Source organism: Alexandromys fortis, unplaced genomic scaffold, assembly GCF_014885135.2.
Source record: "Alexandromys fortis isolate MF-2015 unplaced genomic scaffold, M_Fortis_MF-2015_v1.1 scaffold_3, whole genome shotgun sequence".
NCBI lineage: Eukaryota > Metazoa > Chordata > Mammalia > Rodentia > Cricetidae > Alexandromys > Alexandromys fortis.
Genome location: NW_026067909.1, coordinates 19,390,400 through 19,417,330, shown reverse-complemented (window position 1 = coordinate 19,417,330; position 26,931 = coordinate 19,390,400). Strand labels below are relative to the sequence as shown.

The 26,931-nt window shown below is 43.5% G+C and overlaps 1 protein-coding gene across 2 annotated transcripts; it reads right to left on the bottom strand.

Moving 5' to 3' along the window:
* Window positions 1-718: 718 nt before the first annotated feature.
* On the bottom strand, window positions 719-26,802 carry Ddb1 (damage specific DNA binding protein 1). 2 transcript variants are annotated; one of them, XM_050136457.1, is made up of 27 exons: window positions 26,599-26,802; window positions 25,374-25,522; window positions 24,468-24,584; window positions 23,932-24,171; window positions 21,604-21,718; window positions 20,295-20,392; window positions 18,977-19,135; window positions 17,352-17,435; window positions 16,563-16,679; window positions 15,923-16,025; window positions 12,458-12,533; window positions 12,252-12,360; window positions 9,975-10,153; window positions 9,702-9,865; window positions 9,517-9,624; window positions 9,174-9,381; window positions 8,239-8,334; window positions 8,037-8,148; window positions 6,756-6,879; window positions 6,266-6,430; window positions 5,858-5,952; window positions 4,256-4,426; window positions 3,792-3,901; window positions 3,352-3,521; window positions 3,149-3,251; window positions 1,960-2,083; window positions 719-1,464 (listed from the first exon to the last, which is right to left on the bottom strand). In XM_050136457.1, exons 1-27 carry the CDS (start codon window positions 26,657-26,659, stop codon window positions 1,381-1,383), a joined length of 3,441 nt encoding a protein of 1,146 aa, XP_049992414.1. In that variant the 5' UTR covers window positions 26,660-26,802; the 3' UTR covers window positions 719-1,380. The 2 variants fall into 2 exon arrangements, with proteins under 2 accessions (XP_049992414.1, XP_049992416.1); XM_050136459.1 differs by having other exon boundaries at window positions 23,932-24,153; window positions 26,599-26,801.
* Window positions 26,803-26,931: the final 129 nt, after the last annotated feature.

Here is a 26,931-nt window from a genome sequence, read left to right as displayed (position 1 = left end):
ATTCCCAAAGGCAGAATATAGGCTCAATCCATGCAGGACCAAATGGTAATTCTCCAATGTCCTACTCCTATACTTTCAAGCCAAAGGCTCTGTCAGATCAGAGGAATAAGACGTAAAGGGAGGAGCTGGAGCGATAGCTCAGCTGTTAAGAGTATTCACTACTCTGCAGAGGACGTTTGGTTCTTAGCAGCTATAGCAGGCAGCTTACAACCACCTCTAACTCCAGCTCCAGAGGACCAGACACCCTCCTCTGGCCTAATGTGTATAAATCTACACAGTCAGACACATATATACACACACATACAGTTTAAAATAAAATCTTAGCTGGGTATGGTAGAGCATACCTTTATACCAGTACTTGGGAGGTAGAGGCAGGAGAATCTTTGAGTTCAAGGCCAACAGCACCTGAAGCTGGCTGGGAATTACAGTGACTATACAATGAAGACAAAGGCAGCCCAAGCGGCCTCAAGGCTGCCTCATTGCTATCAGAAAAAAACAAAATAACTTTCATGCTTCCAGAATTTCACTCTACCATCCTTGAAATCCCACCCAAACCAATCATGAACAAAGAAGGGGTACAGACATTACTATCCGAGAAGCAAGATCTGACTGCAGCTACCACACAGAAAATGCCACTTGGGTCAGCAGGCAATGCAGAGTACACCTCACCTGGGATGCTGCACAGCTGGGCAGAGGAAGAAAAGCAGAAACAAACGCATCTTTTTTAGAGTCTACTTTATTTGGTAAAATCCAGAAACTACCAACCAATTCACAGCCCCCTACCTCCTTCTCTGTGAAGAAGGGAGTTCCCCGAGACAAAAGGGCTGTGGCTTGGGAATTATCCACCATCCCAGGTCTCCACTCAGGCAGCCCATGGCCTGACAGGCCTTCAGGCTGATGTTCTCAGAGGCAAGAGAAGAAAGCAAAAGAAAGCTCTCACTTCAACACAATGAAACCCTCTTGACCCTCTTCCCCCTACCTCAACCTCCCCACACCCACAACCTACGTTAAGACAGTAGAGGACGAAGCATGAGTGTGGGTATCACACACATACGTGTACAGAGCTGCTTCTTGGCCAAAGAGCGGCAAAAGTCCTCCCTAGAAGGAGCCAACTGGCAATACCATTCAAGGACTAGTGGTCCAAGGTGATGGCTTATAAAAATCCAGGGAGAAAATATTCCACTTTCAGCCCGTTCCTAGGTCTCTAGTGAACTGGTTTTAGTTATAAAAAGCCCTGTTTCCACACAGATCAGCTGTGGCTCTAGGGGTAGGCAGCTCAGGGAAGTCTCCCATGCCAAGAAAACAAAAGTGGGAAAGGGAGGGAAGGAAGGAGGGCAGTGCCTTTAGGGAGGGTCAGGAAAAGAGCCCATCTATCCTTGGCTAATGGATCCGAGTTAGCTCCTCCACGACTTTGATGAGGTCATCTGCAGTTGCTTCTCGCTTCATACCACTGCCATCATCATACTGAAACGAGACAGGAAGAAGGACCATGTAGACAAGACAGCACGCTCATCTCAGTAGCCTGAGAGATGCCCACTGGCCATCACTGCTGCAGCAAGAAAAAAGGTTTCACCAAAAACCTGGCCCTAGTCCTTAGGGATCTGGTCAGTCAAGCTGGCTGAGTCCTCCACTACTCAATATTCCCTCCCAGGAGCACCCTCCTTAGTGAGCCCTCCTGAACTCCACAACTGGTGAAGCTTAGTTCCCCCAGGAATCTAACTCCACCGTCTACCTTCTGGTCTTGCTAGAGAGCCCAGGCCTCTTGCTAAAGTGGTGGGGCTAACTCAGGAAGAGCTCATAAGCCTCAACTATACCACCTTTCCCTTTGATTCCTCTTTAGGTAAGCATTATGGAGGGCCACAAAGGGCCCCGTGAATTCTAGGAGAAAAACCTGGAGTAATCAAGTATCCAGAAGTGACACCTGTTTACAAGGCCTAGCATGAACACAGCACAGCTCACCTGAAGGTTTGCCACAACCTCCTGCATCTTGGGGCGGCTGATATCTAGGAAACTCTCAATCAGGTCACCATCGATGAAGCCTGTAGCTGGTTCTGTCTTCCGCTCAGTGTGAAAGGATCTCCAGGTGGACAGGTGAGTTAAAGAATGTAGCTGCTTTCACACATTGCCACTTCTGAGCAAGAGGGAGTCAGAAGTGGAATAGGAAACAATCTGTTTCTACTAAAACTATATTGCTTTTGGAGAGTTTTGGAATGGAAAAAATGTAAAAATTATTGCTAAATCCATTTAGGGTTACCTTAAAAAAGTTATGGTAAAGCCCAGATAAATATGGGTGGTCTCAAAAAGTGTTGCACGTGAATTTGATGTCCATATTACCCAACCTAGTCTAACCTCAAGATCCTTGAATAAACTAATACTTAGGGAGAGAACAGGCTATCTGAATGTGAGCAAAACACCGAGACAGTACCCTCCCTGAGTCAGCCACATAGGCAGAAGCTTTTCCATGCCTTGCCTGGGAGGACCTAAAATGCTCCTGCATAGGAAGGTTTCTGGTGTCCCTAGATGGCTGATCCTTTAGTTTCTGGAGTTTCAGTTTCTTTACTCTCCCCTGTTCTTCTGAGCCCTCAAAAGATGTGCTCCTACGGTGATCTGAGCTCTCTTTAAGGTAGACCTTGTAGCGAAACTCAACATAACTGTATATTCCAAGATGAACCATCACAGCTTAGTGTGATTCACTATGGGGATTCACTAGATCACCACCCCCTTTACTATTGTGTGTGCCTGAAAATTTTTATACACAAAAACTACAAAGACAGGCTGAGGAGACAGTTTAGTCAGTAAGGTGCTTGCTGCACAAACATGAGGACCTCAATTTGACACCTAGTAAAAAGCTGCACATGGGGAACATGCTTATAATCCCAGCACTGGGGAAGCAAAGACAGGAGGGTCACTGGGGCTCACTGCCTAACCAGTCTATCCTACACAGTGAGCTCCAGAGTTCAGTAAGAGACAATGTCCCAAAAACCATGGTAGAAACCTCCCTATGCATACATAACATTAAAAACAAAAACAACCCTGTTCTGTGCAAAAAACCTAGTAAACATTTCCGGAAACAGCTATGATAAACTCAGCTCTCTGCATGTGCTGGAATGTGCTTCCCAGCAGACAATTCTCTGGGCAGGAAGGATATAAGGAGTGTTCGATCTTGCCCACACTTTTGATGACCTTATTGAGTCGGTTCTGCATGTCCAACAGGAGGTTATACCAGCTCTCTGACAGTGAGGTCACCAGCCCTGAAGAAAGAAGGGGCAGTGAGGTATAGAGCACTTCAGAGCCTAGACAAACCAGGGACAGCTTGCTGCAGCTGAGTGTGCCCTACAGGAATGACCTTACCTATCATGCCGTTGACTGTGCCAAAGAGCACCGAGCCCTGTGTAGGGGTAGAAGTCTCGCCCAGATTCTGCATAACTAGGGAGCCATGGCAGAACACATTGACAAACTCGCCCAGGTGGAAGAGACCAACCTCCTGTAGGTGCTGCCGCTCCTCATCAGTGGTGGCAGCACTGAAAGACATGAGATGTCACTTTCTGAACCCATTTCCCTAAGGAGGCCTCAACACAGGACCATGTTTGACCAGATACTATGTACTGAATATCCTGGGGAAAACTATCCTGGGAAAACCATTTGGAGGGCAGTCTACAAAGCCTCTAAGTCTTAGAAAAGGAAATTCTAACTATCAAGGGTCACACTTAAGCCCCATATAGCACCCAACTTGCTCAGCCCAACAAATCCAGAGGCCCAGTCCTAACCATGTTCCTGCAAAGGCCACACACCTGTCCTTCTGGCACACAAACAAGTTAAAGGCATTTTCAGCTCCCAGGAAATTGTCATCATCCAAGATTTCCACAGCACTCATCCAGTTGGGATTAAAATCTCGGGCAATCTGAAAATAAACAAGAACAGGAAGTATAGTCTCCAGTGTGCATGGAACCCAGTTCTGAGATTCATCAAGCTTTTGGTCAGAAGCCAAAGCCTACCTGCAGAAGGTCCAGCCCTGTGCTTAATTACAACCACCTTAGAGACTACCTCTCAGTCCTATCCCCCCTCCCCTCCTCCTCCCACCCTAAAGCTGGCCAACACAGGCCCTTGGTTATAATTTCAGGATAAGCAAGGTGGGGGAAGGATACTGAATGTGGTTGAGGGAGGACCTTCATCACTGGACTTGGCCATGCTTTGCCACTCAATACTGGCAAGGAGTCATCGTACGCAAGAATTCTGAGCTCAAGTCCTGCACTACCTCTTCAAAGTTTCCTTCCATGGGCTTGTAGGCAAGTAGCAGCACTGAGCGCATGAGGTCGCCCACCAGGATGAAGTCACCCTTAGTCTTCAGGTAGAGGGCCATGATGTTGTTGTAGTGATTACACTCAGTGCGGAGCTCCTTTTCTGTGGTCCACTCATAGAGCCGCACCTGGGAAAGCACAAGGTATAAGCCTGGGAGCCCAGCCCCGACTCAATCATCCACTCCCTACAGAGTAGGGTAGGTTGGAAAACAGTCTATGTGGTTTATGAGTGAACAGTTATTTCAGTACATATACTGCTGAAATAGGAAAACTGAGTGTAAAAAATTATGAACAGGATTTCTTTTTAACATAAAAGGAGTCTAAGTAAAGGAGATAATTGTGTAAATTTAACACTGTAAATACCCTTTTTTTTGGTTAAAACTGGTAACTAAGCTTATAGAAATATCCCTTTTTTTAAAAATATTTATTTATTTATTATGTATACAATATTCTGTCTGTGTGTATGCCTGCAGACCAGAAGAGGGCACCAGACCTCATTACAGATGGCTGTGAGCCACCATGTGGTTGCTGGGAATTGAACTCAGGACCTTTGGAAGAGCAGGCAATGCTCTTAACCGCTGAGCCATCTCTCCAGCCCCCAGAAATATCCCTTTAAAAAAATCCACCTACACAATCTCCTAATCAGAAGGATATTACCTATCTGAACCCTTTTGAAACTTATTTATTCCTGAAATTTTTGTAAGAACCCAATAAGCAGAACAAACAATGGGAAAAGCCAACAAGAAACACTTGTTTGTGATAGAGGACTCTGAAGAACTAGATTCTATGGCCACTTCCAGCTGCCCCAAGGCGGTTTAAAACAACAACAAAAAAACTATCTCTCCACTGCAATCCTTCTTTAATTTCAACCTCTTTCCCAAAAGAACGAAGGTGCTTCATAACCAGTATTCGGCATGGCCCAGGGCTCCACCAGCTTAGCTTATCTGAGCTGACAGGCCTCCCTGGTAGATCCTTCAGGGCACAGATAATCTCACCACAGCTTCTACACATCTATAAACTCCTTGACTGAATGTATTAAGCCATGATCACTTAAGTATTTTGTCCCCCCCACCCCCGAAAGAGTCCTACCCTCCCAGGTTTGCACTCTTAAGGAAAGAAATGCAATGACTAGTAAACCTCATAAGCAAGGTCACTAACCACATTCCCTTCACTCTAATTGAAATCTGGCCCTCTTTCTTCATTCATTAGCAATGAAGAAAGGCCATCTTCCATGCTGTCCCCCCAGCAGCTTTCAGATGTGCGCCCCATGCTCAAGTTCACCTTGGAAATAGTCATACTTGGAAACAGTCATCTCTTACCTAATCCCTACAACAGGGCTATAATCCTTGGTGACTTTACTGTTCTCAGAAAAGGTCCATTCACTATTACCACCAAGGTACATATCTTTCCTAATTATATACTTAGTAGTTAAAGCTCAGAATCCATTCTCTATTCCCACTCTTCTGTTATCTCTAAAACACACATGCAACTCCTAACAGAATTAAGGGAGAGACAAAATGTGCAACCTGAAGCACAAGGCCACATGCTATGAACCTCACCGTGCTGTTGATGCTGGCAAGCAGCTTCCCATTAAACTCCACCATAGAGTACACAGCCCCTTTCACTTCCTTTTCAGCCACAGTCTGTAGTTTTCCTGGGGAACAGGAGAGATACTCTTTAGTCTCTTTTATAAGCTCATGTTTCACCAAGTCGAGAGCATCCCCTGGTTGCCTATCTGGCTTAGATTTGCCTGTAACCTCTCTCAACTGAAAAACCAATAGAGTCAGCATGAAGTACATGAAGTACAGCTTGAAGCACAAGTCCCTAGACAATGGAAGTGACTCCAGTGGGTACCAAGATCTGCTTCCCACTCCAAGACATTCTGTTTAGGCTCTGAGATCTTAAGAAGCTACCTGCTTTCCCAGAATTTCATATCCCTCATAATCAGGACACTGCCCACCACTTACCATCTGAATACTGGAACACCACAATACGACCTTGCTTAGGCTCTGCCTCTTCAGGATATACCATGGCTGTGCCCACAATGAAGTATGTGTTGGGGTCTTTGCCCAACTTGCAGGAGACCAGGCTGAGGGCATACTCGTTTTGTAGAAACTGATGGGCATGAAGCACTAGGAGAGGAGAGAGGTGCCTGTTTAATGACTTACCTCCATTCGCCCTCACAATCACATGCTTCTGTGAGGCTGTGGTAGTATAAGAACACTTGTCACGTGCTGCCCCTGCCTCTCCAGACTGTCCATTCCCACAGATTGCCCAATGCTTCAGATTTGGAACAACTGACAGGTGTCAGTGATATCTTCTCTGCCCCACCCCCAATCTTGCTTATCCCTCAGGAGAGTCTACCACCCTGTCAGGATCCAGAAACATTCTAGAGCCCAGCATAGGCTAATTTACAGAGAGAATGTAGGTGAAAAGGACAGAAAAGCTCATCTGCACCTTCAAAAGTATGCTGGTCAATGATGAGGAGGTTGTGCACCTCCACCTCTTCTCCGAACGAGGTCTCGTGAGGAGCAGTACTGCTAGAGAATAGCTTGCTGGAGCTGACGCTGCTGGACAGGGCCTGCCGACAGAGAAAAGGCATGCCATCCCTCTTAAAGCAGAACAGGGGCTGGAGGTGCACAAGGCGGAGCGTGAACTAGAAGGCTGATGCCGGCAAAGCAGCAGAGCCTGATGAACAGAGTGTTTCAGAGTAAGCTGGGGACCTGAAGGTAAAGAGCCAGATCACACATGCAAATGACATGTTGGCCCAAAATCGAAGGATCATGGAAGACAATTCAATAGCAATGTTGCAAGTCAATCATGCAAAACAAAAAAGATGAACTCAAGCAACCTACAAAGCGATGGACTCCACCGTCAACAGGAAAAGTCACTTCAAATAAAAATGGTGAAGAGGCTGATGAGATGACTCAGCAGTTAGGAGTACTTGTTGCTCTTACAGAGAACCTAGCACCCACATAGTGGCTCTACTACTTAAGTCCCAGGGGATATGACATATCCCTCCAGCTTCCTCAGGCACCAGGCATATACACGATACACACACCTATGTTCACACAAACTCTCATATAAATGGAGAGAAGATCTTTGTGCTCTGGATTAAGAGAGGTAATCCTATCAGATGCATAAAGTAAGCAGGGAGAACATTTGGGAGAAAGTGATCCACCCCTATCTCCATGGAATTATGTTAACGTTACTTTATTATAAGCCTTGTTTCACAGACCAAAAAAACAAAAAAACAACAACAAAAAAAAAAACCCTTAAGGGTTAGTTTTGCCCAACTAAGGTCAAACGACTAGCAATAAATTTCAAAACCAATTCTACTGGGTTTACATTACCATACTATTGTCTGTTATACCACTCTTCCTAAACCACACACATTGCACAGAGCATTCAAACTGATAAAAGAAGGAACTGCTCAGTTTGTAAGGTTACCAAGTAAAAGCTGCCAAGTTTGGGATGAGAGTTCTTTCTGTGTATGTAGTGTTGGGCATTGAAGCCAGTATCTGTACATGTAGTCAAATATTCTACCACTGAGTTACAGGACCATCTCTCTACGTAGTTTTATTGCAATCCAGCTAAGCACACTGTCTTTGAGGCTATAATGGCAAAGGTGGGTAGGTGGGACAGACTCCATACATCCTGTATAGCCAGATTATTTCCTTGGCTTTGCAGAAAGGTTGCCCATTCCTACTGCCATCCTTCTTTGCCCACTGTCCTCACCTGGGTGCTGGCACTGGGCCTCAAAGCAGTTGTGCCTCCACTAGTGTCTTGGACTTCAATGCGGCTGGAAAGGACCCCAAAGCACTGAGACACTTCCTGATAGCAAATCTTCCTGCAAAACAAGTATGGGGCAACAGTGCCACTCAAAAGTCTGAGACACTATCTACCTGCTCCCTCTGCATCTCCCCTGGTCTACACTCACCTGGGAGATTCGTAGAGGGGAACTGTGCGAATGTGGAGTTTCTGGATCTCATCGATGGTGCCAATGGTGAGGGTGCTGTTATTGGCCAGTGCCAGACTGGAAAGAAGGCTTGCAGTTTAGACTGACTTCACAAGGAAAGACTTTCCCAAGACAGAACTACACCAGCTTAACCCCAACTCATACCACTTCACCTGGGAAGAGCTAATCCGATGCCAGGTTTACCAATGAGGTAAGTCTTCCATAACTGGTCTGAGTGGACCTAACAGCTTTGGCTAAGGTTCAGCCAAGGTTGTGAATCAAGGGTTCTAGGTAGCAAAGTGAATCTCACATACCAAGGACTCACTGGCTGGCCCAATCCTCAGTACTTTTAGCCATTCATTTCTATTAAGCACCTTTCCCCATGGCTGCTGAGTGGAACTAGGGAAGTACATAATGATCACTAAATCTAATCTTAAATTAGAATGGTTCTAAATTAAAATGTCAGGTGTGTGGTGGCATACACCTTTAATCCTAGCATTTAGATGGCAGAGGCAGGTGGATCTCTGAGTTCCCTGCCAGCCAGGGTTACAGAGTGAAACCTTGTCATTTCCCATGTTCTCCCCTAAAAAAGACCCTGTCTGAAACTTAATAATGTAAATCACCTGAAAAATTCTTGGACTATAGAGATTATAAAGCCTAACACCTCAGAATCTGAGGTCTCAAAAAATCCCTATGCTGTTTTTTTTTTAGGATTATACTACCCATTACCCACTCATACTTACTTTGCCAAAGCTTGCAGATGTTTCTAATAAAAATCCCCATCCCATATTTCCCATCACAGTCATTTACTGACTTTGACACTAAGGAAACATAAGCTGCAGTGGAGAGGTCAAGGAGGGTGGGAGAATAAGACAATGCCCTCAGTCAGTGATTTCTGCTTAAGAAAACAGGCTCACCTGTCAGGATAGCCATCTGAGTTGAGGGGACACATATAGTTCACCTCTTTGAGGTTGACATTGGAGAAGACCAACTTGTGGTTGCTGCTATAGATGACAGTGGGCCGATCAGAGCAGGCAAAGACGTTGGTGGTAGAAAGAGAACGGAATGTCCTCAACACTGTGGGCTGGGTGCCCAAAGTCACCTTTTTACGGTCACTCAGCAAGCCTGCAGAAAGTAAGCATGAGAAGGGAAGGAAACAGGATACTGAGCCTGGTTAAGGCTCAAAGTCACATTGCAAGGTAAGAACACTGTTCCATTCCCTATTTCTGAAAGAGGCGTCACTCAAGTGCTTTTTCTTACCTGTCTCAATGTTGAGCCCAAAGTAGAAAAGAGCCCCATCTCCCAAGGCACAGAGGAGGTAGTGACTACTCTCAAAGGTGGTCATCAGGATAGACCGAGGAATGATCTCTGTAGGAAAGAGGGACTTTGAATTCTTGTTCCGTATCTTAGCAGGGATCCTAACCCAAGATACCAATAGCACATACCTCCTCCTAGCATCTCCTTGTGCAGTAGTTCAAAGGATGGGAGCTTCAAGATACGGGCTGAAATGTCTGTCCAGAGGCCAATGGCACAAAGTGGGGACAGCCCATTGCTGTCCCCTAATGGGGTGATATCCAAGCAAGCCACTTCATGTTCCATCTCTGTGTGGCTAAACCAAGAGAAATGAATATGGCAGAGAAAGGAATCCAGGGACCAAAGAAGCTCCACAGAGGAGAGAATACTAAGCAGACATAGCAGACATAAAGACACACATGCACCTGATTTGCCGGAGCTCCTGAGGATGGATCTGAAGGTAGTACAGCGCCCTTCCCACAGCAACAACCACCTGGCTGCTGTTGCATGAGGCCACACTGATGTTCTTGCCCTGAGGCTCTTTCCACTCACTGACTAAAGCTTTGGGCTCTTGAGAGACCAACCTCACAGATGCTGAAGTGATCTAGAGAAAGTTAACAGATATTCTAAGCATTTGTAAAAAGGAGTCAGTGCTGTCCCCTAGTTAGAACACTGATAAACTACAGTTCTTCTGCCATACAGTCAAGCCACTGGTTCCAGAACCCTCAAGCATACCAAAATCTGCAGATGCCCAAATTTCTCATATAATGGTATAGTACTTGTACATAACCTAAGTTTATCTTTCCATATCCTATAAATCATCTTTTGTTCTGGGGCTGAGGATTAAAGTCAGGGCATTAACTGTTCTACCACTAACTATGCTTATGTATCGAGACCTCTAAATTACTTTCTAAGACCTAAAACAATACAAATGCTGGATAAACACTGCTTAGTGAATAATGATACCATCATCCCTTTACACTGCAATTTGTGTGTGTGTGTTTCATGTGTGTTTGGTACAGACATAATTCACAATTGTTTTCTGTTAAATCCACTGTTGGTGGAATTCATGGATATGACTCATGAACATGGAGTGCCAAATCTGTGTACTTTCCCTCAAAGTCTCTCAATAGTTTAACTACAATAGACATCACTTTTTCTGAAGGACCTGAAGCTACTTAATGTTTATACACTCTGTGTGTGGGAGTGTATGTGAATCTTTTATAACTGAAGCTTGCTGGGGCAGTGACAACTCCAACAGCCAGAAAGGTATCAATAAGCTCAGACCCAGGGACCACCAGGCTCACAGTTTTACTTAAAATCAGATCCCTAATATATCCACGGTCTCTTCTGGGCACAAGTCATCAAAATTATTTAATGTTCCTTAGCAACAGATGCAAAGCTATACCATAACTTGTTTTGGTGCCTGAGTCTCATGAATACTAAGCACACACTCTACCACTGAGCTAAACACTACTCCCTAATATGAAGCATATATTTATTTTACAACTCCAACAAAAAGCAGGGCCGGGCGGTGGTGGCGCACACCTTTAATCCCAGCACTCGGGAGGCAGAGGCAGGCGGATCTCTGTGAGTTCAAGACCAGCCTGGTCTACAAGAGCTAGTTCCAGGACAGGCTCCAAAGCCACAGATATTCTTTTTCTTAAAAAAAAAAAAAAAAAAAGCAGGATGACACTATGACTTTAAATTCATCTTAGCCATCAAACTAGAAATGAAAGTTTTCTAATGATAGGTGAGCCAATGTGTCTTCGCACAATATTCAGATAATACTGACAAAAGTAAGCACTCATATCTGGTCTCCTCCCACACCTGGCCCACAAACCTACAGATCTTGCCTTCTGGATTTTTAGCAATCTACTTCTGCCAGCTGCCTAAAAGAAAACCAGTAGGTAAAGATGAACAGCTGTTTAATACTCAGGCATTCAAATACCCTGCCTATCACTGGGAAGACCCCTGAGGATGGCAAAGAGAAAGAAAATACAAAAACTGGAAAGTTAGCAGGTCACCCCAAACTTGAAAAGATGGATGAGTTTAGAAACCAAATTCTCATGGAAAACAGAGACTGATAGTCATTTGTCCCATTGTGAAGAATGATGCCAAGCAAGGACCAGCATAGAGCAAGTGCTTTGCACAATTAATACATGTGGCTAACAACTAAATTTTTTTTTGTCATTCGTTGTATTTGCTATCCCCTCCCCCCACTTTTTTTCAAATATTCTTAGGTAGGGCTGGGCATAGTGAAACATGCCTTTAATCCCAGCACTCAGGAGGCAGAGGCAGGTGGATCTCTGTGCATTCAAGGCCAGCCTGATCTACAGAGTGAGTTCCAGGACTGCTAGGACTATGTAGAGAAAACTTGGTTCAAAGAAACAAATATTTTTTATCAGTGTTGAAATTAAGGTAGAAAACAGTGTCTCACAGTGCTAAAAACAAACAAAATTATATTTATCATTGATATCACTGATACCCATGCGCTGGTGAGAGGAAAACAAAGCTAAAAGGATCTACTCCAAAGTTATAAGCTACTTCTACATTAAGAAATCAAATATTTTCAGCTTCCCCTCTCCCCCAGAACTTCTATATTATTTCTAATGCCATAAAAACAGATTAATCTAAAATCTAGTAGTAGCTATCCTGCATTCTAAGTCAGATCAAAGTCACAGTCATTTGTCCCCTCTAACCTGGATAAGTTGCTGATGAGCCACATTGCCACAAAAGAAAGTTTGCTGATCATCCACAAAGCCCATCAGTTCTGTTTCTTCCACTTCCTCTCCATTTAGCATGAGAACTCTGCAGAGCAGAATGGGAAGCTCAGGTTAGCCTGGGACAAGCTTCCCAACTGTGCACCTTCATCCCGTAAGTAAAGCAGCACCAGATCTGTCCTTACCTTGTCTGGCCCACAAAAGAGAGTACCAAAGTGTCATCAGTCTCCCGACTGGGGTCAGATCGCAGTGGCCATAAACCTGGAACAAGGAATAAAAACATAGTACACCATGGACCAATACCCAAGAGGGGGGCATCCTGTGCAATGAGGGGGACAGAAATTCTTGAGTCACAAGAGTTCTGAGTTGAAATCCATTTTGTTCCTTCCTGGTATTTAGACTCTGAATAAGTCATATTTTTAAAACTATTTTATGTTTTGCTGTGGAATGCAGCTCAATGACAGACCACTTACCTAGAATGTGAAGCCCTAGTTAAGATCCCAACAGTTTTTAAAGTATATGCCAAGTCTCACCTTACACCTCTTCTGACCTATCCCCCAAATTAGTACTCAGTAGGAGTTACTGTTTATACTAATGCTTTTACTAGGGAAGATTTGTATTGCAAACAAATACAAATGTGAAACTGATTATCTATCACAATGTCCTACACCTTGCCTTTTAGTTTAACAATACATGCTATAGCTCTATCAAGCCTGTTTCATTTCCTGTACCAGAATACATAACTGGTCAGATGTATCAAAAAGGAGTAAGTTCACATCTCCCACTTTATGCATATGAAGGTTATAGAGAAGCTGTGGGAGCATCACAAAACCTGGCTTGGTGATGACAGTCTCTCTATAAGGAGTGCATAAGCATGTTTACTTCCTACAGCCCAGCTAACAATGTGTTTTAGACTTCTGATAAAGAGGATTGTGGCTGTTTCTTTTCAGAAGAGCCTGGACAAGCCATGGACAACGTCTTACTGTGGAGCCCAGGCTGACTTCACATTCTACATACTTATGTCATACTTAGCTCATTTACTTTTGGTTTGTATTTTACTTTTACTGTAGTTGAAACCTATTAGCCATCTTTTGCCAATTTGGGGAACAAAAATTTGGTGTTATTTTTTCTAGAAATCATTTAAGTTAGGGAGGTAAGACTTCTAAGATTAAGTTTTACTATTTTAACTATTTTATCTAGACTGTCATTTCTGACCTAGCAAGTGATGTTTTTGTTTTGCTTCTGGACAAGTTTTAACATTTAATAGAGCTGAATTTGTCAGTATTTTGCTTCTGTATTTGTTGAATGTGTGTGCATTTGCAGGGATGCAAGTACATGGAGGCTGGAGGTTCATACTGGGTGCCTTCCTCACTCTCCAACCTATTTTTCTGAAACAGGATCTTTCAAAACTAGGTATACAACCAAGGAGTAGAATGTTTGCCCAGTCGTAGAGATTCAATCTCCAAAATTGCAACAACAACAAAAAAAAAAACAACAAAAAAAAGATCTTCCCCTCTCTAAAATTATAAAGAAATTCGTAAATGTCTTTTCCTAGTTCTTCATATAATAGGCCCAAACTTATCTTTCCCAAATGCCTGTCATCATCCTGGTCCTATTCATCTGATGTCTCATAGATCTCATACTGAACTGGAATGCCACCAGTGACAACATATTTTCATGCGGAACTGTCTCTTTCTAGACTTCTGAATCCCAACAGACTCTGCCTATCCATGCACCAACACAATCATTTTAATTTTAAAGGTTCTGCTATGTTGCTCAGATTGGCTCTGGACAATCCCATGAAAGCCTCCAAGCAGCAGGTGCACTATATATGTATACCACCTTTTACAGTATAAGGGGTCAAAACTGGAGCTTCATTTGTGCTAGCAAGTGCTCTACTACTGAGCTGCATCCACCCTAACTACCAACTCTACTTTCAATCGAGGCTTAGAAACATGTTTGTGTGCGTGTGTGTGGCGGGGGGGGGGGGGGGGGGGGGTGTTAGTCTCTTCTCACCGGTCTTTTCAAAGTTTTTTCTCACTATTCTTTTTCTAAGTGGACTAATTTAAGCCAACAGAAAAAAAAAAAAGCTATAAGCTATAAAGTATCTCTATATACTTTTAACTCGAACATTTTTATGATTTTTATTTATAGACTTGGCATATCTTTTTCATTAGCCCCTTCCCTTTTAATTTTTTTTGGGGGGGGGGAGTTAAGACTGGGTCCCTCTGTGTAGCCCTGGCTGGCCTGGAAACCAGAGATCCTCCTGCCTCTGCCTCTCAAGTGCTGGGATCAAACTCTTTTTGTGATGTTTCCTGAGACAAGATTTCTCTATATAACAGTCCTAGCTGATCTGGAACTCGCTCTAGAGATCAGGCTGGCCTCGAACTCACAGAAATCCACCTGTCTCTGCCTCTCGAGTACTGGGATTAAAGGTGTGCACCACCACTATCTAGCCTATGCACCATCACTGCCTGGCCTAGATCACGCTGCATGTGCGTATGCAGCGATTAAGAGTACATGGACACATGTGTACCTCTGGAGGATTGAAGCTGGGACTGGGTATCTTAATAGCTTTCCAACTAATTTATTGAAGCAGTCTCTTGTTGAATATGGAAATAGCCAATTCCAGCTATTCTAACTAGCTAGTTTGCCCTGGGGATCCGGACTCTGCCCACCATACCTTTTACATGGGCCTAGGAATCTGAACCCTAGTTCCCACACATGCAGGAAAGCACTTTATCCACTGAGCCATCTCCCCAAAACTTTGCTCAATCCACTTTTTAATCCTTTAGTAGTAAAGTTCTCCTTGTAACACGCTTCATATGATTCTTATTTAAAAGTATTATTCCTGGAGTTTGGGGTGTTTTTTGCAATTTTGGAGTTTGGGGTATTTTTACTTTTTTTGTGATTTGCCTTTTTTCTCAATTCTACTTCTAATGAACTGTGCTCACCTGAAAGCTGTTTGTTTCAGTTTGTTCCTCTGATAGCCTGTTTCCTTAACACATCTGAATTTTCTACAGTGTTTCAGTTGATTCTTCAGTTTTGTAGTTAAATATTCACTTCTTTCTAAATCCATGTAACTGTTTAGAGCCTGAGTTTTTTGGAGCTGTGCCTCCTGCACAACTCTGAACTGGCTTTGCTGTATGATTTAGTGTGATCACTTCCTTCATAACAGATAAGGTTAGCTCATTCACACTTGTTGATGAGGCAGATGTTTGGTACCACTCTGTCATGATTTTAGGTTACCCTAACCCCAACCCCTTTTGAGAGAGGGTTTCTCTACATAGGCCTGGCTGCCCTAGAACTCAAGATATCCCCCTGCCTGTGCTGGGATTAAAGGTGTGCATTACTATGCCAAATTTGTTTATACTTAAAAAGTCTCATTAGACAGCCTTTCCTTTTCCTGTCAGTTCCCTACAGTTAGTGACTGCTTCCACATTAAACTACACTGGTACCCAATTTTAACCATTAAAGCTTTCATTTGTACTTTAAACATGCATTTCGATGCATGGTCTGTCATCACTTTTCTTACTCCTCATCTGATGTTTTCTTTTAGCTCTCACCAAAATGACTTCACAACATGTAATGAAGCCAAAGGCCAAAGTCACTCAAGCAAGAGCTGCATCCTTTGTCCACCCAGAGGCTACCTTTGATGCCTGGTAAGTCAATGCTGGCATGCTCATGGATTCCAATTCCGTTCCGGATGATCCGCAAGGAACCTTCCTTGAAAGCCCCAGAGCAAGTGACCAGCTGCAAATAGAGAAAAGGTTTCTCAAGAACCCCTCAAGAGAACATGCCAGCCCTAAATCCCATGACCCTACTGTGGAACCACATCTGAGTCTACATTAGATGTTGATCTTCAGAGCCCCTCAAATTTACCAAGCAGACAAGATATCCTAGTTCAAAAAAGCAAAAATTTCCCATACTGCTCCTAGCAAGCTTGCGTAGAACCTGGAACCTGGTTTACTACAAAGAGCTAGAGTCAGACACAATAACTTACTACTTACAAGATAACCTTGGGTAAATTACTCCACCTTTCTCAGTCTTAAGTTTCCCCAATTCTGGGATAACCAAGAATGTATCTAACAAGGTGCTCATTAAATTACAGGTAATAAAGAGACAGTGTCACACCAAGATAGACACACAATAATGGTAGGTATCCTCACATCATCAAGATTAGCAAACAGGCCCTTAATATTATTTTCAATGTACACTCCTCATTCTAGATAAGCAAACAAGGACAGCTCAATAAGCAACCAAGCATCTATTTCCAGATGACTCCCTTACCTGACCCTGTCCCTGCCTCTCCAGGTCCACCACACACATATCCACGATGGGTCCTAAATTGGTAAAGGTTTCCATGGCCACTACGTAAGAGCCTTGTTCATTACTGTCAACATTGAGCTAAGAGGAAAAGAACAATGTTAGTTCCAGAACATCCCTAATTATTCAAAAGAAACTCTCGATCCTTCTAGATCTGTCTTTTGTATTCCAAAAGATACTTACAGAAGGGGATTGCTGCCAAACAAACCCGTCCCCACTACCAGGCAACAAATCTGAACCTGGAGTCGTGCACAGCATCAGATAAGCAATTAAATTAAAATGTTCAGGTGGTGCATGCCTTTAACCCCAGCACTTGGGAGGCAGACAGGCAGATCTCTGAGCTAGAGGCCAGCTTGTTCTACATAGTGACTTCAGACCAGCCAGGGCTACTAAAGAAATGTTATTTCAAGAAAAAACAAACAAATCAATTAAATTAAAATATTTAAAAGCATTTTCCTAGGGAAAATGTCCAAAGTTTATATATAAAAGAAGGGAATAATCTATCACATTAGACCATGACCCACTTCAGGGTAAAAGCTGAGTCTTGTTCATCACTGAATGTATAGGGAACTTTACTCTGCCAGACATGTTTACTAAAGAACCACTAAGACACAGGTAAAAAGTTAAATTAATCAAGCAAAGCGGTAGATAGAAAAGATGTGGATAACCAAGAAAGTGCCGAGAGACAACAAATGAATTTAAGAAGAAAATAATAAGCACAGTGAATAAACTAGGAGGATGATGTTTTCTCACCTTTACAAGCTGGGAGTCACCTAGGCGAGACCCAACAAATACAACACCATTATCGAGGTATGTTAGGCACTCTGCAATGGAGGTCTAGAAGGAAGTCAGCAGATAGCAGAAATTAGAACCCTTTAAGGTCACAAGTATTGTCCTACCCAACCAAGTGACTCCTGAGAGACCACCCCCACAAGCCGTAATTTAGTAAACAATTCTTCAGAATCTCTAGGACACATTAATCACGTGTCTCTACATCCCTCAATTTTCTGACTGTCCACTTCTGTTCCACCCAGAAAAACCCACAGCTTGTTTTGTAGGTGCTAGTTCCAAGCAGTAACTTTAAAGCCAACACCTCTAGTCTACATAAAATAATTAGAAACCTCTCAAAGTCACTCACTGCGTAAGTATTAAGCTTTTCCAGAAAAGGGCTAGGGAGAGGCTGAATATAAACAAGGTACAATGATATATATGTATTCAAATGTCAATAATTAAAAATAATAAAGCCAGGTAGTGGTGCATACACCTTTAATACCAGTACTTGGGAGGCAGAGGCAAGCAGATCTCTGAATTAGTTTGAGGCTAGCCTGGTCTACAGAACAAGTTCTAGGACAGCCAGGACTACACAGAGAAACTGTCTCAAAAGATCAAAATAATAATAATAAACATAAAAACAAAATTTTTAAAAAGCATTAAGTCTTTAAGGAGCTCCTCCCAGACTGCATATCAACATTAATCTGTAGTCTTTTTATACTTTGGTTTCCTTTCCTCTTTTTATGCTTGTGCTTTTGGTACTTTTGTTTTTTGTTATTTTTTATTTTTGTTTTATTTTTTTGTTTTAACATCCAAGTGTCCCCACCCTCCTTCCCTTCCATCCACTTCTGTTTCTCTTCAGATACAGGTGGGCCTCCCATGAATATCAGCCAACTGTGGTACATCAAGTTTCAGTGAAACTAGGCACCTCTTCTTCTAATAAGGCTGGATGAGGCAATCCGGCCGGAAGGAGGAAAGGGTCCCAAAAGCAGGAAATAGAGTCAGAGACAGCCCCTGCTCTCACTGTTACGAATCTCACAAGACCAACTTACACAACTGTAACATATGCTGAGGGCCTAGGTCTTTGGGCTTTTTTTTTTTTTTTAAAGTTTTGTTTTTATTGTTTTGCAGGGGCAGGAGTGTGTATGTGGTGGGGGGTGTGCTAAGCTATGTAGCTCAGGCTAGCCTTGAACTTCCTACTATCCTGCCTTAGCCTAAGCGCTAAAATCAGGTGTAATACACTACATTCAGTCATTTCACTTTCTTTTTACATTTCAGAGACCACCCAGCCGCATGTGAAATTCTCCTATAGCTAATTTATTTAACTCATTCAAAAACCAACCTACCCCCTCCCCAAAAGCCAGGCATGGTAGCACATGCCTTTAACCCAAACACTCAGGAGGCAAAAGCAGTTTGGTCTACAGAGAGAGTTCCAAGACAGCCATGGCTACAGAGAAACCCTGTCTGACAAAAAAACAAAACAAAACCCAACTTCCACAGATGAACTGATGACACCTCACTAGGTCTTGTGCATGACCACACATCTGGACTGACTAGGCATCTAGAAGAATGAGACAAGAGCAGGAACAAGTAGGAACAAGTCCTACCTCTCCGAGGAGTTCCACTCGGAGATCCTTGAGGGTGACAGTGCCGTCCATCTGCTCCTCCTTTTCTAAAAGCAGCATGAAGAGCCGTCCTTCCATATCTCCCAGAAGGTATCGTGAGCCATTAGGATCCACCCGATTATGGCACACAATAGTGCTTTGCTGCCAAACAGGAAGGAACAGTCATTACAGCCCAAACCAGAAGCCTTTAGTAATGCCTTTGAAACCCTACCAGGCCACTGCTTTGTCCAAGTTCAAGTCACTTTATCCCCAAAGAAATCAGTCAGATTATAAGACATGTAAGACAGTAAATAGGCAGCCCTTACACTATGAAGATAATTTTCTAGAGGGGTCAATTAATATACCTTAAATTTTACTCATACATTCTATGGAAAACAGAAATAGAGACCTGGAACAAAAGAACTTAAGGTATAGCTCAGTGTTACAGTTTTTCAGCTAGAATATGTGAGGATCTGGGTTCAACCCCCACTCTCCAAAAAATGAAAATAAAAACAAAAACCCACACATATGCATGTGGAAACACAATAATAAGCATGTAATGCATATATTCACTGCACTACAAAAGCTGCCACAGATTACCTATACTCAAAAAGAAAATAAGACTAAGCTTTTATGGTCTAACTTTCACGGCTTAAAGTAGTGAGACTTAAAATTTTTACGAATAATTTCAGTTTTTAAGTTTACACATATGGGTATTTTGCCAGAATGCATTATGTCTGCACACCACATATGTGCCGTGTCACATGGAAGCCAGAAGAGCCATCAGATCTTCTGGAACTGGAGTTACAGACAGTTGTGAACTGCCATATGCATGCTGGGAATAAAACCTGGGTCTTCTCAAAGAGGAGCCAGAGCTCTTAAAGCACTGTGCCATTTCTCTAGCCCCCATTATGACTCATTTCTAAAAGACTATATAATTTATCAATGTATTGAGCCCTAAAAATACTACATGCAATAGAATCTGCTAAAAATTTCCTTGGTGGTGGGGGATTAAGCCCAAAGTCTCTTACATGCTGGGTATGCACTCTACAGCTGAGTAAATTTTAAACATCAAACCTTCCCTTCTTAATGTTACAGTGTTTCAAAACAGTAAGCAGTTATTTCTCCTAGTTATCAACAAAGCTAAGCAAAAACAGGCTACTCTACATGTCCCAAGAATAACCAACTTATTATGTACACAGCGACCAATGTGATAGATATGTATGAATCTCTTCTTGACAGATGGAGATAAAGGGAGGACCCCAATCAAGAACAAGGGAAATAAAGGTACAAGGAAGAAAAAGTTAAAACATTTGCTCACCTTGATGATAGGAGGAGCAATTGCCAGGTATTTATCACCATTATGGTAGGTGATTGATTCCTGTCCAATGATGATGGCACCTCCAAAAGGCTCTGGGACTACAGAAGAAAATCAGCATCATTAAAAGGCTCAGTAGTTTGGATCTTTTAAGAGAGGCAGCAAAGGCATTGGTTCAGCTATTAAGACAAATTATCATTTTAAAAAGGACATCAAAAACCCAAGAAATATTACCATACGTGTAGGCTTGTGAGAGTCCCATCTTAAGACATCCTAGACTTGTCATTCTCTAACTTTGGTGGGGTCTGTTGTTACCTGACTTTGGTGGTGCTAAGCACCAGGGTGTCCTCAAGCTAAGTAGACAGATATTCTACCACTTAACTACATACTGGAACTCTATTTTGTTTGTTTTAAGATAGGAATTCTTACTACACTATCCACACTGGTGTTAAACTCCTAAGTTCATGTGATTCCCAAGCCTCAGTCTACTGAATTTACAGGCACTTGGCATTTTTTTTAAATTTTTCTTGGTGCTTTGTAGTTCGGAAGGGTAGGGCGTAGTCTCAATGCTCTTCCATTCGCACCTCCTCCCTTGCCCAGTGTCTCTCCTATACTTCTGACCTTTTCTAACAAAAGGCTTTTACTTGTTTCCTTGTCTCTACTCTTGTTCCTACATCAATATCACCTTTAAGAGTTAATATTGTTTTAGGATTTTAAAGTAAAATAGACAACATAAGGGGGAAGAGTATAAGAGGAAGAGTGATAGGCTTTTCCACTTATGTGCAGGCCTGGGCAAGCCCCACTGGCCTATTTCCTCATCTGTGAAAGAAGTCAGATTAGATAAGCTCCATTGGGTCCCTTCAGTTGAGACACAACTCAATATGACACTCTGCAAATTCATCTCAATGTCTTACAATCAATGCCTATACCTCGAAAGCAAAGTTATAATTTTGGGGGAGAAATAAAACAAAATCTTCAAAGTCAGAAGAAATGGACCAGGCGTGGTGGCACACACCTTTAATCCCAGCATTTGGGAGGTAGAGGCAGGAGGATCTCTGTGAGTTCAGGCCCAGACTGGTCTACAAAGTGAGTTCTAGGACCGCCAAGAAGAGTACACAGAGAAACCCATCTTGAAAAACCAAAAAAGAAAATAAAAAGGGGGGAAAAAAGTGACAATGGAAAAAAAACATTTGGGAAGGAGACTCGGGAGGTAAAACCATACAAGCTCACCACTGTGCACTAAAATGGCAGATGGAGATGAGAAAGAAAACCAGATCAGACAAGGGATACAACTTCCCCCAAATCCACCAACCTGCGATCACCATTGAAGCTTCAGCTTCTACATTCTCCTGTTTCCAAGGGCCCTTGTTGAACTCCTTCTCTCGCAGAGACACCTCATAGGTTTTCACATGCCGCCCCTGAGGATCCTTGGGTGGAAAGGGTGGAACTGTTAGTCGTTAAGGCAACCCAGATGGTAAGGGTCCTGTAAGGGACAAGCCACCACCACCCAAGATTTGATAATCCTGTCACATCAACCTTCCTGTCCTTATCTGTCAGAATACCTGCTGAGCCTGTGATTAGTTTCTGAGCAGACTACAGGGTCTAAAATGTGCTGTTTGTAATAACTCAAGCAACCAGTAAAGTTCAAATGGGAACTGAATTTGCCACACTGTAACACAGAACTGAGAGGTAAACCCTGGGGCTGCACTGTAAGTTCTTCACTTGTTCAAGGAATTTACCAAATAACTAAAGAGAGAAAGACACTGAAGCTAAATCTTAAGATTAAAAAGAATGTTTTGACAATTCCTTTTTCCCCATTTGTTATGTGTGAGGATGCACCTACACATGTGCACGTGAATCTGGAGGTACAAGGCTGATGTTGGGAAATATCCTCAATTGCCCTTTCACCTTATTAAGACGGGGTCTCTCAATCAAACCTAGAATGTGCCTATGTAGCTAGCCTTGCCAGCCAGCCTGTTCCTGGGGAGCCCTGTCTCTGCCTTCTAAGGCTTGAATTACAGGTAGGCTACACACCCACTAGTCCTTCCATGGGTGCTGGGGATAAGAACTCTGGTCTAAGTGCTCACACAGCAAGCTCTTTAACCACTGAGCCATCTACCCAGACCCTGTTTTGACACAACTCTCAAGAGTACTCTGAAGAAGTGACCGCAGAGACAACAGAACTTATTGCTCCCTTAAAGGTAGTCAAAAATGCTTCAGTCCCGCCACTGTCAACTCCATCTTCCTCTCCTTTTTCTGAATCGTGACTCTTCCCCTCCTTTTTTGGAATCATGACTCACATCAGTCTTGGGGCTGCCAAAGTCACCTTTAAGAGGCTAAAGAGCAGGGGAGAAAACGACATTCAGCCAACAGAAGATGGCTTCAATCAAGCTCAGACCAAAGTCTAAGAAACCATGGAAGGAATTTAACATGTTCCAACGCAAGGAGCACACCTCAGCCACTGTGAAGTACTCAGCAAAGCACCTTTCACAGAAGGTGCCTAATATTCAACTGTTGGCGTAATCAGTCACTTTTAGTTGATAAAAACTTTTCCATCCATCGTCACAAAAAGTTCAAGTGAAGATGGATTTGGGCCTCTGAGACACAGAGAGAAATGAAGAGCTTTCACAAGTGGCATCCCTGGCCTGGGAACAGCCAGGGCCAGAATCAGCCCCATGTAATCAACACCATTGTTTTAATGACCTGATATTTATAAAAACTGAAAAAAGAAATTCGAAGGTTTTTTTTTTTTTAATCTCAGTTCTGACAGTTAAAAAGTAAGATAAATAAAATTAACCTCAACTAGTTTCAGCTTTACTCAACCTTACGTTAATCAGTCTCAGGACTATAGCATTATAGTGATACCAAAAACAAGAAAACACCACATACCATGTATTTCCATTACTCTGCAGGGCTATCTATTTAAGTGTTCTCAGGTGCATACACTCTACCATCCACCATGGAAGTAGACCATCATTTTCTTCTGTCATTTATGGGACCATAGGCAAGTAACCTGACCTCATGTAGCCTGGCCCTTTGTTAAAGGCTGAGATTTTACCAAGATGTAGGCGTGTTAGTCTGGATGTCTGTGCCCCACCCCCACTTAACAAATCTGAACTAGAGAACAGCTGCCCAGGATCAGCTCTGCTAAAGTTTTAGGCACTGACTAAAATAGAAGTCAAGAGCCAGCAAGTCACCAGAAAGAGTGCTAGACAACACGTGAACCTCTTTCAAAGACTAAAGTAAGGCACTACCCAAGGTATTTTCTCTTGGCTTGTAAAGGCAAGTTCTGAATCATTTCTCTACAGCCAAGTTTTTATAATCCTCTAGCATGCTGGTAAGAGACTCAAAGGATAAACTAGGTCACTCTATAAAATCCCCAAGGCCTACAACTGGAGTATAATCTCCGGATTAAAACCTGCTATAAACCCAGCAGCATTTGCTGATCCCAATACTATTACACCCAAAAAAGCAAAAAAGGAAAAAAATCTGACCCACATTAACTGTTTTGGTCAAATGTTTCAGAAAACAAGCAACACTTCTCCCTGCCCTGCTACCAAATTCAGCAGACATTCCTTTGGCAAAAATCCCACTCCCACCATTCCAAACCAGTTTCTCCCTCTTTCCTCGGGTCCTGTACCTGGTAGACAAAGCAAATGGTAGGTGCTTGACAACCATACAGGAACTTGACATCAATGACGTGCAATTCTTCTAGGCGGATGTTAAAGGCCTTGAGCTCTTTGTTGTCTCTGTCCAGGGGAATGACCTTGAAAAGGCCATCGTAGAGTCGCAGGCCAATCATTCGGCACTCAGGGTCAATGATACCAATGATGCCAGTCTCTGAGGGGCGACCAATACGGTCCTGTGGGGGGAAAAACCCCTGGAATTAGGGAAGAAGCTCAGTAGTCAAAGCAGAAGATACTGGGTGGGTACAATGCTTTCCCAGGCAGATGAGAGCACCTGACATAGTTTGGTAGCCCAAACACCAACACATTTGTTTTTCCCATGAGTGGCTAGGTGAATTATTCACTTTTCCTTGGACTAGCTAGGCAATTCAAGCCATGTGGGCTTACTTGTTTCTCTCATTATAGTGCGTTGCCCTGACATTTCACTGTTCATCACTGAAACCTGACAGCCCTACCAGAAAAATTGATCAGCTTAAAGAAGCCACCTCACCTGGACATTGCCATGGGCTCTTGTAATGATGTCAATGCTTTCGCCATTCTGCTTATACTCCAGGATGCAGGCATTGTACTTAGCGGTCAAGATGAACAGCAGGTCTTTGTTCTCCCCCTGAAATCCAACATTTTAGGGTCAAAAGAAGGTCTTTCAAAAACAGGAACAACCTGCCTAGCCTTTGAACATTCCTTAAGCATGCTATGCCTTTAAAGGACTTTCCAAAGCTTACTGTCCCTACCGAGAAAACACTTAGTGCGCCTGCCTGTAACAGGACAAAAAGCTCACACATGCCCTAAGGGGATGTACAAAAGGCCAGATTGAAGCTGGTAAACATCTAGTCCCTGCTATCACAGTTCTCCATCTCTCCGCTCTGTAAGCAAGAGGTTCTCATCTATTCTAACCTTAAATTCATCTTACTGGGTTCAAATTCTGAAAGAAAAATGCAATGTTTCTCCCTCACCAAAGTATTTGGAGAAAAATCTGTAGTAACAATTAAATCTACAGTGGATCTGCAAAGTCTTACTACCTTGGTCCTCAAAAACATTGTTTTCACAACCGTTCTAATTGTAAAGGCGAAACTGTTAAGAGAACCGGTTAAGGCTGGGTGGTGGGAGGTTGAGGCGGTTAGAGCTCTGGGAGTTCAAGGTCAGCCTGGTCTAAAAAATCAAGTTCCAGGACAGCTAGGATTACAGAGAAACCCTGTCTCCAAAAAAAAAAAAAAAAGAAAGAAAGAAAGAAAGAAAAAAAAAAGAAACCAACTTGGGAGTTTTTCCTCCTTCTAAACCTCTCCTTATAGGAAACTTGCAAAAGAGTGCTTCTCTACTTAAGCCGTCACCCCAAAGAATCATGTAAAACACACAACTAAAGGTTCTTTCATTGTCTGTCCCAACTAAGAACACTTACCTTGGGCCTGTAAAGCTCCATGACTGCAATCTTCCCATACATGCCCACCTCTTTGACTGGCCGAAGGCCTTCTGCAGTGACCACATAGATCTCTAATCTTGTGTTTTTAGCAATCAACAGGTTCAGATCTTCCGCAGAAGTAAAGTGTCCTGAAAGAAGAGAGCCTCTAACTTTGGAAGCTGGAGGATGGGTCTTTCCAGTACCTCTAAATAAGGCTACCTAAGTACCTTGCCTCCTCACCAAACACAGCACCTCAATGTCTCACTTTCACATTCAACAAAGATACATCCTTAATTAGGCTTTAAAAAAAATGTACCATATAATGGGCAACAGCCTGTCTCAACAGGTTATAAACACAAAACCCTTCTGATGGTTCTGTTGGGTTTTCCTTTCTAAATTAGAACAGCAGACAGTAATTGAAGCTGATGGCTAAAAGGTGTGTCTCATTGAGTTCCCATCCAAAGGCTCCCAGAACCTTCGCAAGAAAGATAAAGTGAAGAAAAACTCAGAGCTTTCTGTTTGTCTATACACCCCTTTGCTTCCCTTAGCTCTTAGCTCTCTGAACAGGAACTTTTGTTATGAAATCATGATTAGCATTTATATAAACACACTAGTTTGAGGACTGAACATTCAACGGGAAATATGAGTTGAGGATGAATATTCTTTGGTTGGGGGTGTGATTGCCCATCTAGAGCCATGCACACAAACAAGGCAGAGCCTGCACACTGGCTGGCAAACCAAACCTCGTTCTCCAGCAGCGCCCTCGAGTAAACAACCCCCCCAGGCAAAAGGGTGGGTCTGGAGAGGGCTGCTCACCCTTTTGAGGGGGTGCAGAAATAACTCAAATTCCTCCACCTCCCGCACAACCACCGGAAAATTCTGATCCCAAGCTCCCATTATTATCTCCCCCTTTCCCCTGCCCACATGAGGCCAGTTTCGAGGCTCAATCAGCATGCACACCTCTCTGTCCCACCGGGCCTGGGCCGTTTCTCAAAGCTAAGTGACCTCCCATGAGCAAAAGGGACCCTCAAAAGCAGCTTGCACTGCCCAAAAGGCGCGTGGTGAAACAGCTCCTTTAAGGCCGCGAGCTGAGAGGGACGTTCCGCGGCTACCAGCGCCTTCCATTCCCGGGGCCCAAGCCTTGCTCCTGCCGCCCCTGGGACCGCCAGCTTCCCTAGGCCTGGGTTCCCTCCCTCGCAGGGGTCTCCGGCCAGGGCAGCCTCACCGGTCACACAGCCGTTCACTGCTGTAGGCTTCTGCGCCGTTACGACGTAGTTGTACGACATGTTGAGGCCTTGGGCTGGCCGGTGGGGAGCCTAGAGCGACGCTAGAGATATGGGCACGAGCGAAGAGACTGAGAACCCCCACCCTCACACAGCCAACTCCGTGGCCGCTGCCTCCGCCCCTAGACACGTTGCAGGCCAGAGAGGCCGGGCGCGGAGGATCACGGGATGGCCTCACCTGGCCTCTTGGAGGACTTACGGAGCCCGAGGCGGCCAACCAAGCGACGTCCCGCCCCCGAAGCTCCGCCCTTTCCTTACCGCCCGGAGCAGCAGTA

Bases quoted from the DNA above. Each gene is read 5' to 3' on its own strand.
- Ddb1 (XM_050136457.1), bottom strand. From the start codon at position 26,659: ATGTCGTACAACTACGTCGTAACGGCGCAGAAGCCTACAGCAGTGAAC. The intron at 9,382-9,516 runs GTAAGAAAAAGC...TACTTTCTGCAG, and splicing joins TGGGCTCAACATTGAGACAG to GCTTGCTGAGTGACCGTAAA. The intron at 1,465-1,959 runs GTGAGCTGTGCT...GTCTCGTTTCAG, and splicing joins AGGTTGTGGCAAACCTTCAG to TATGATGATGGCAGTGGTAT.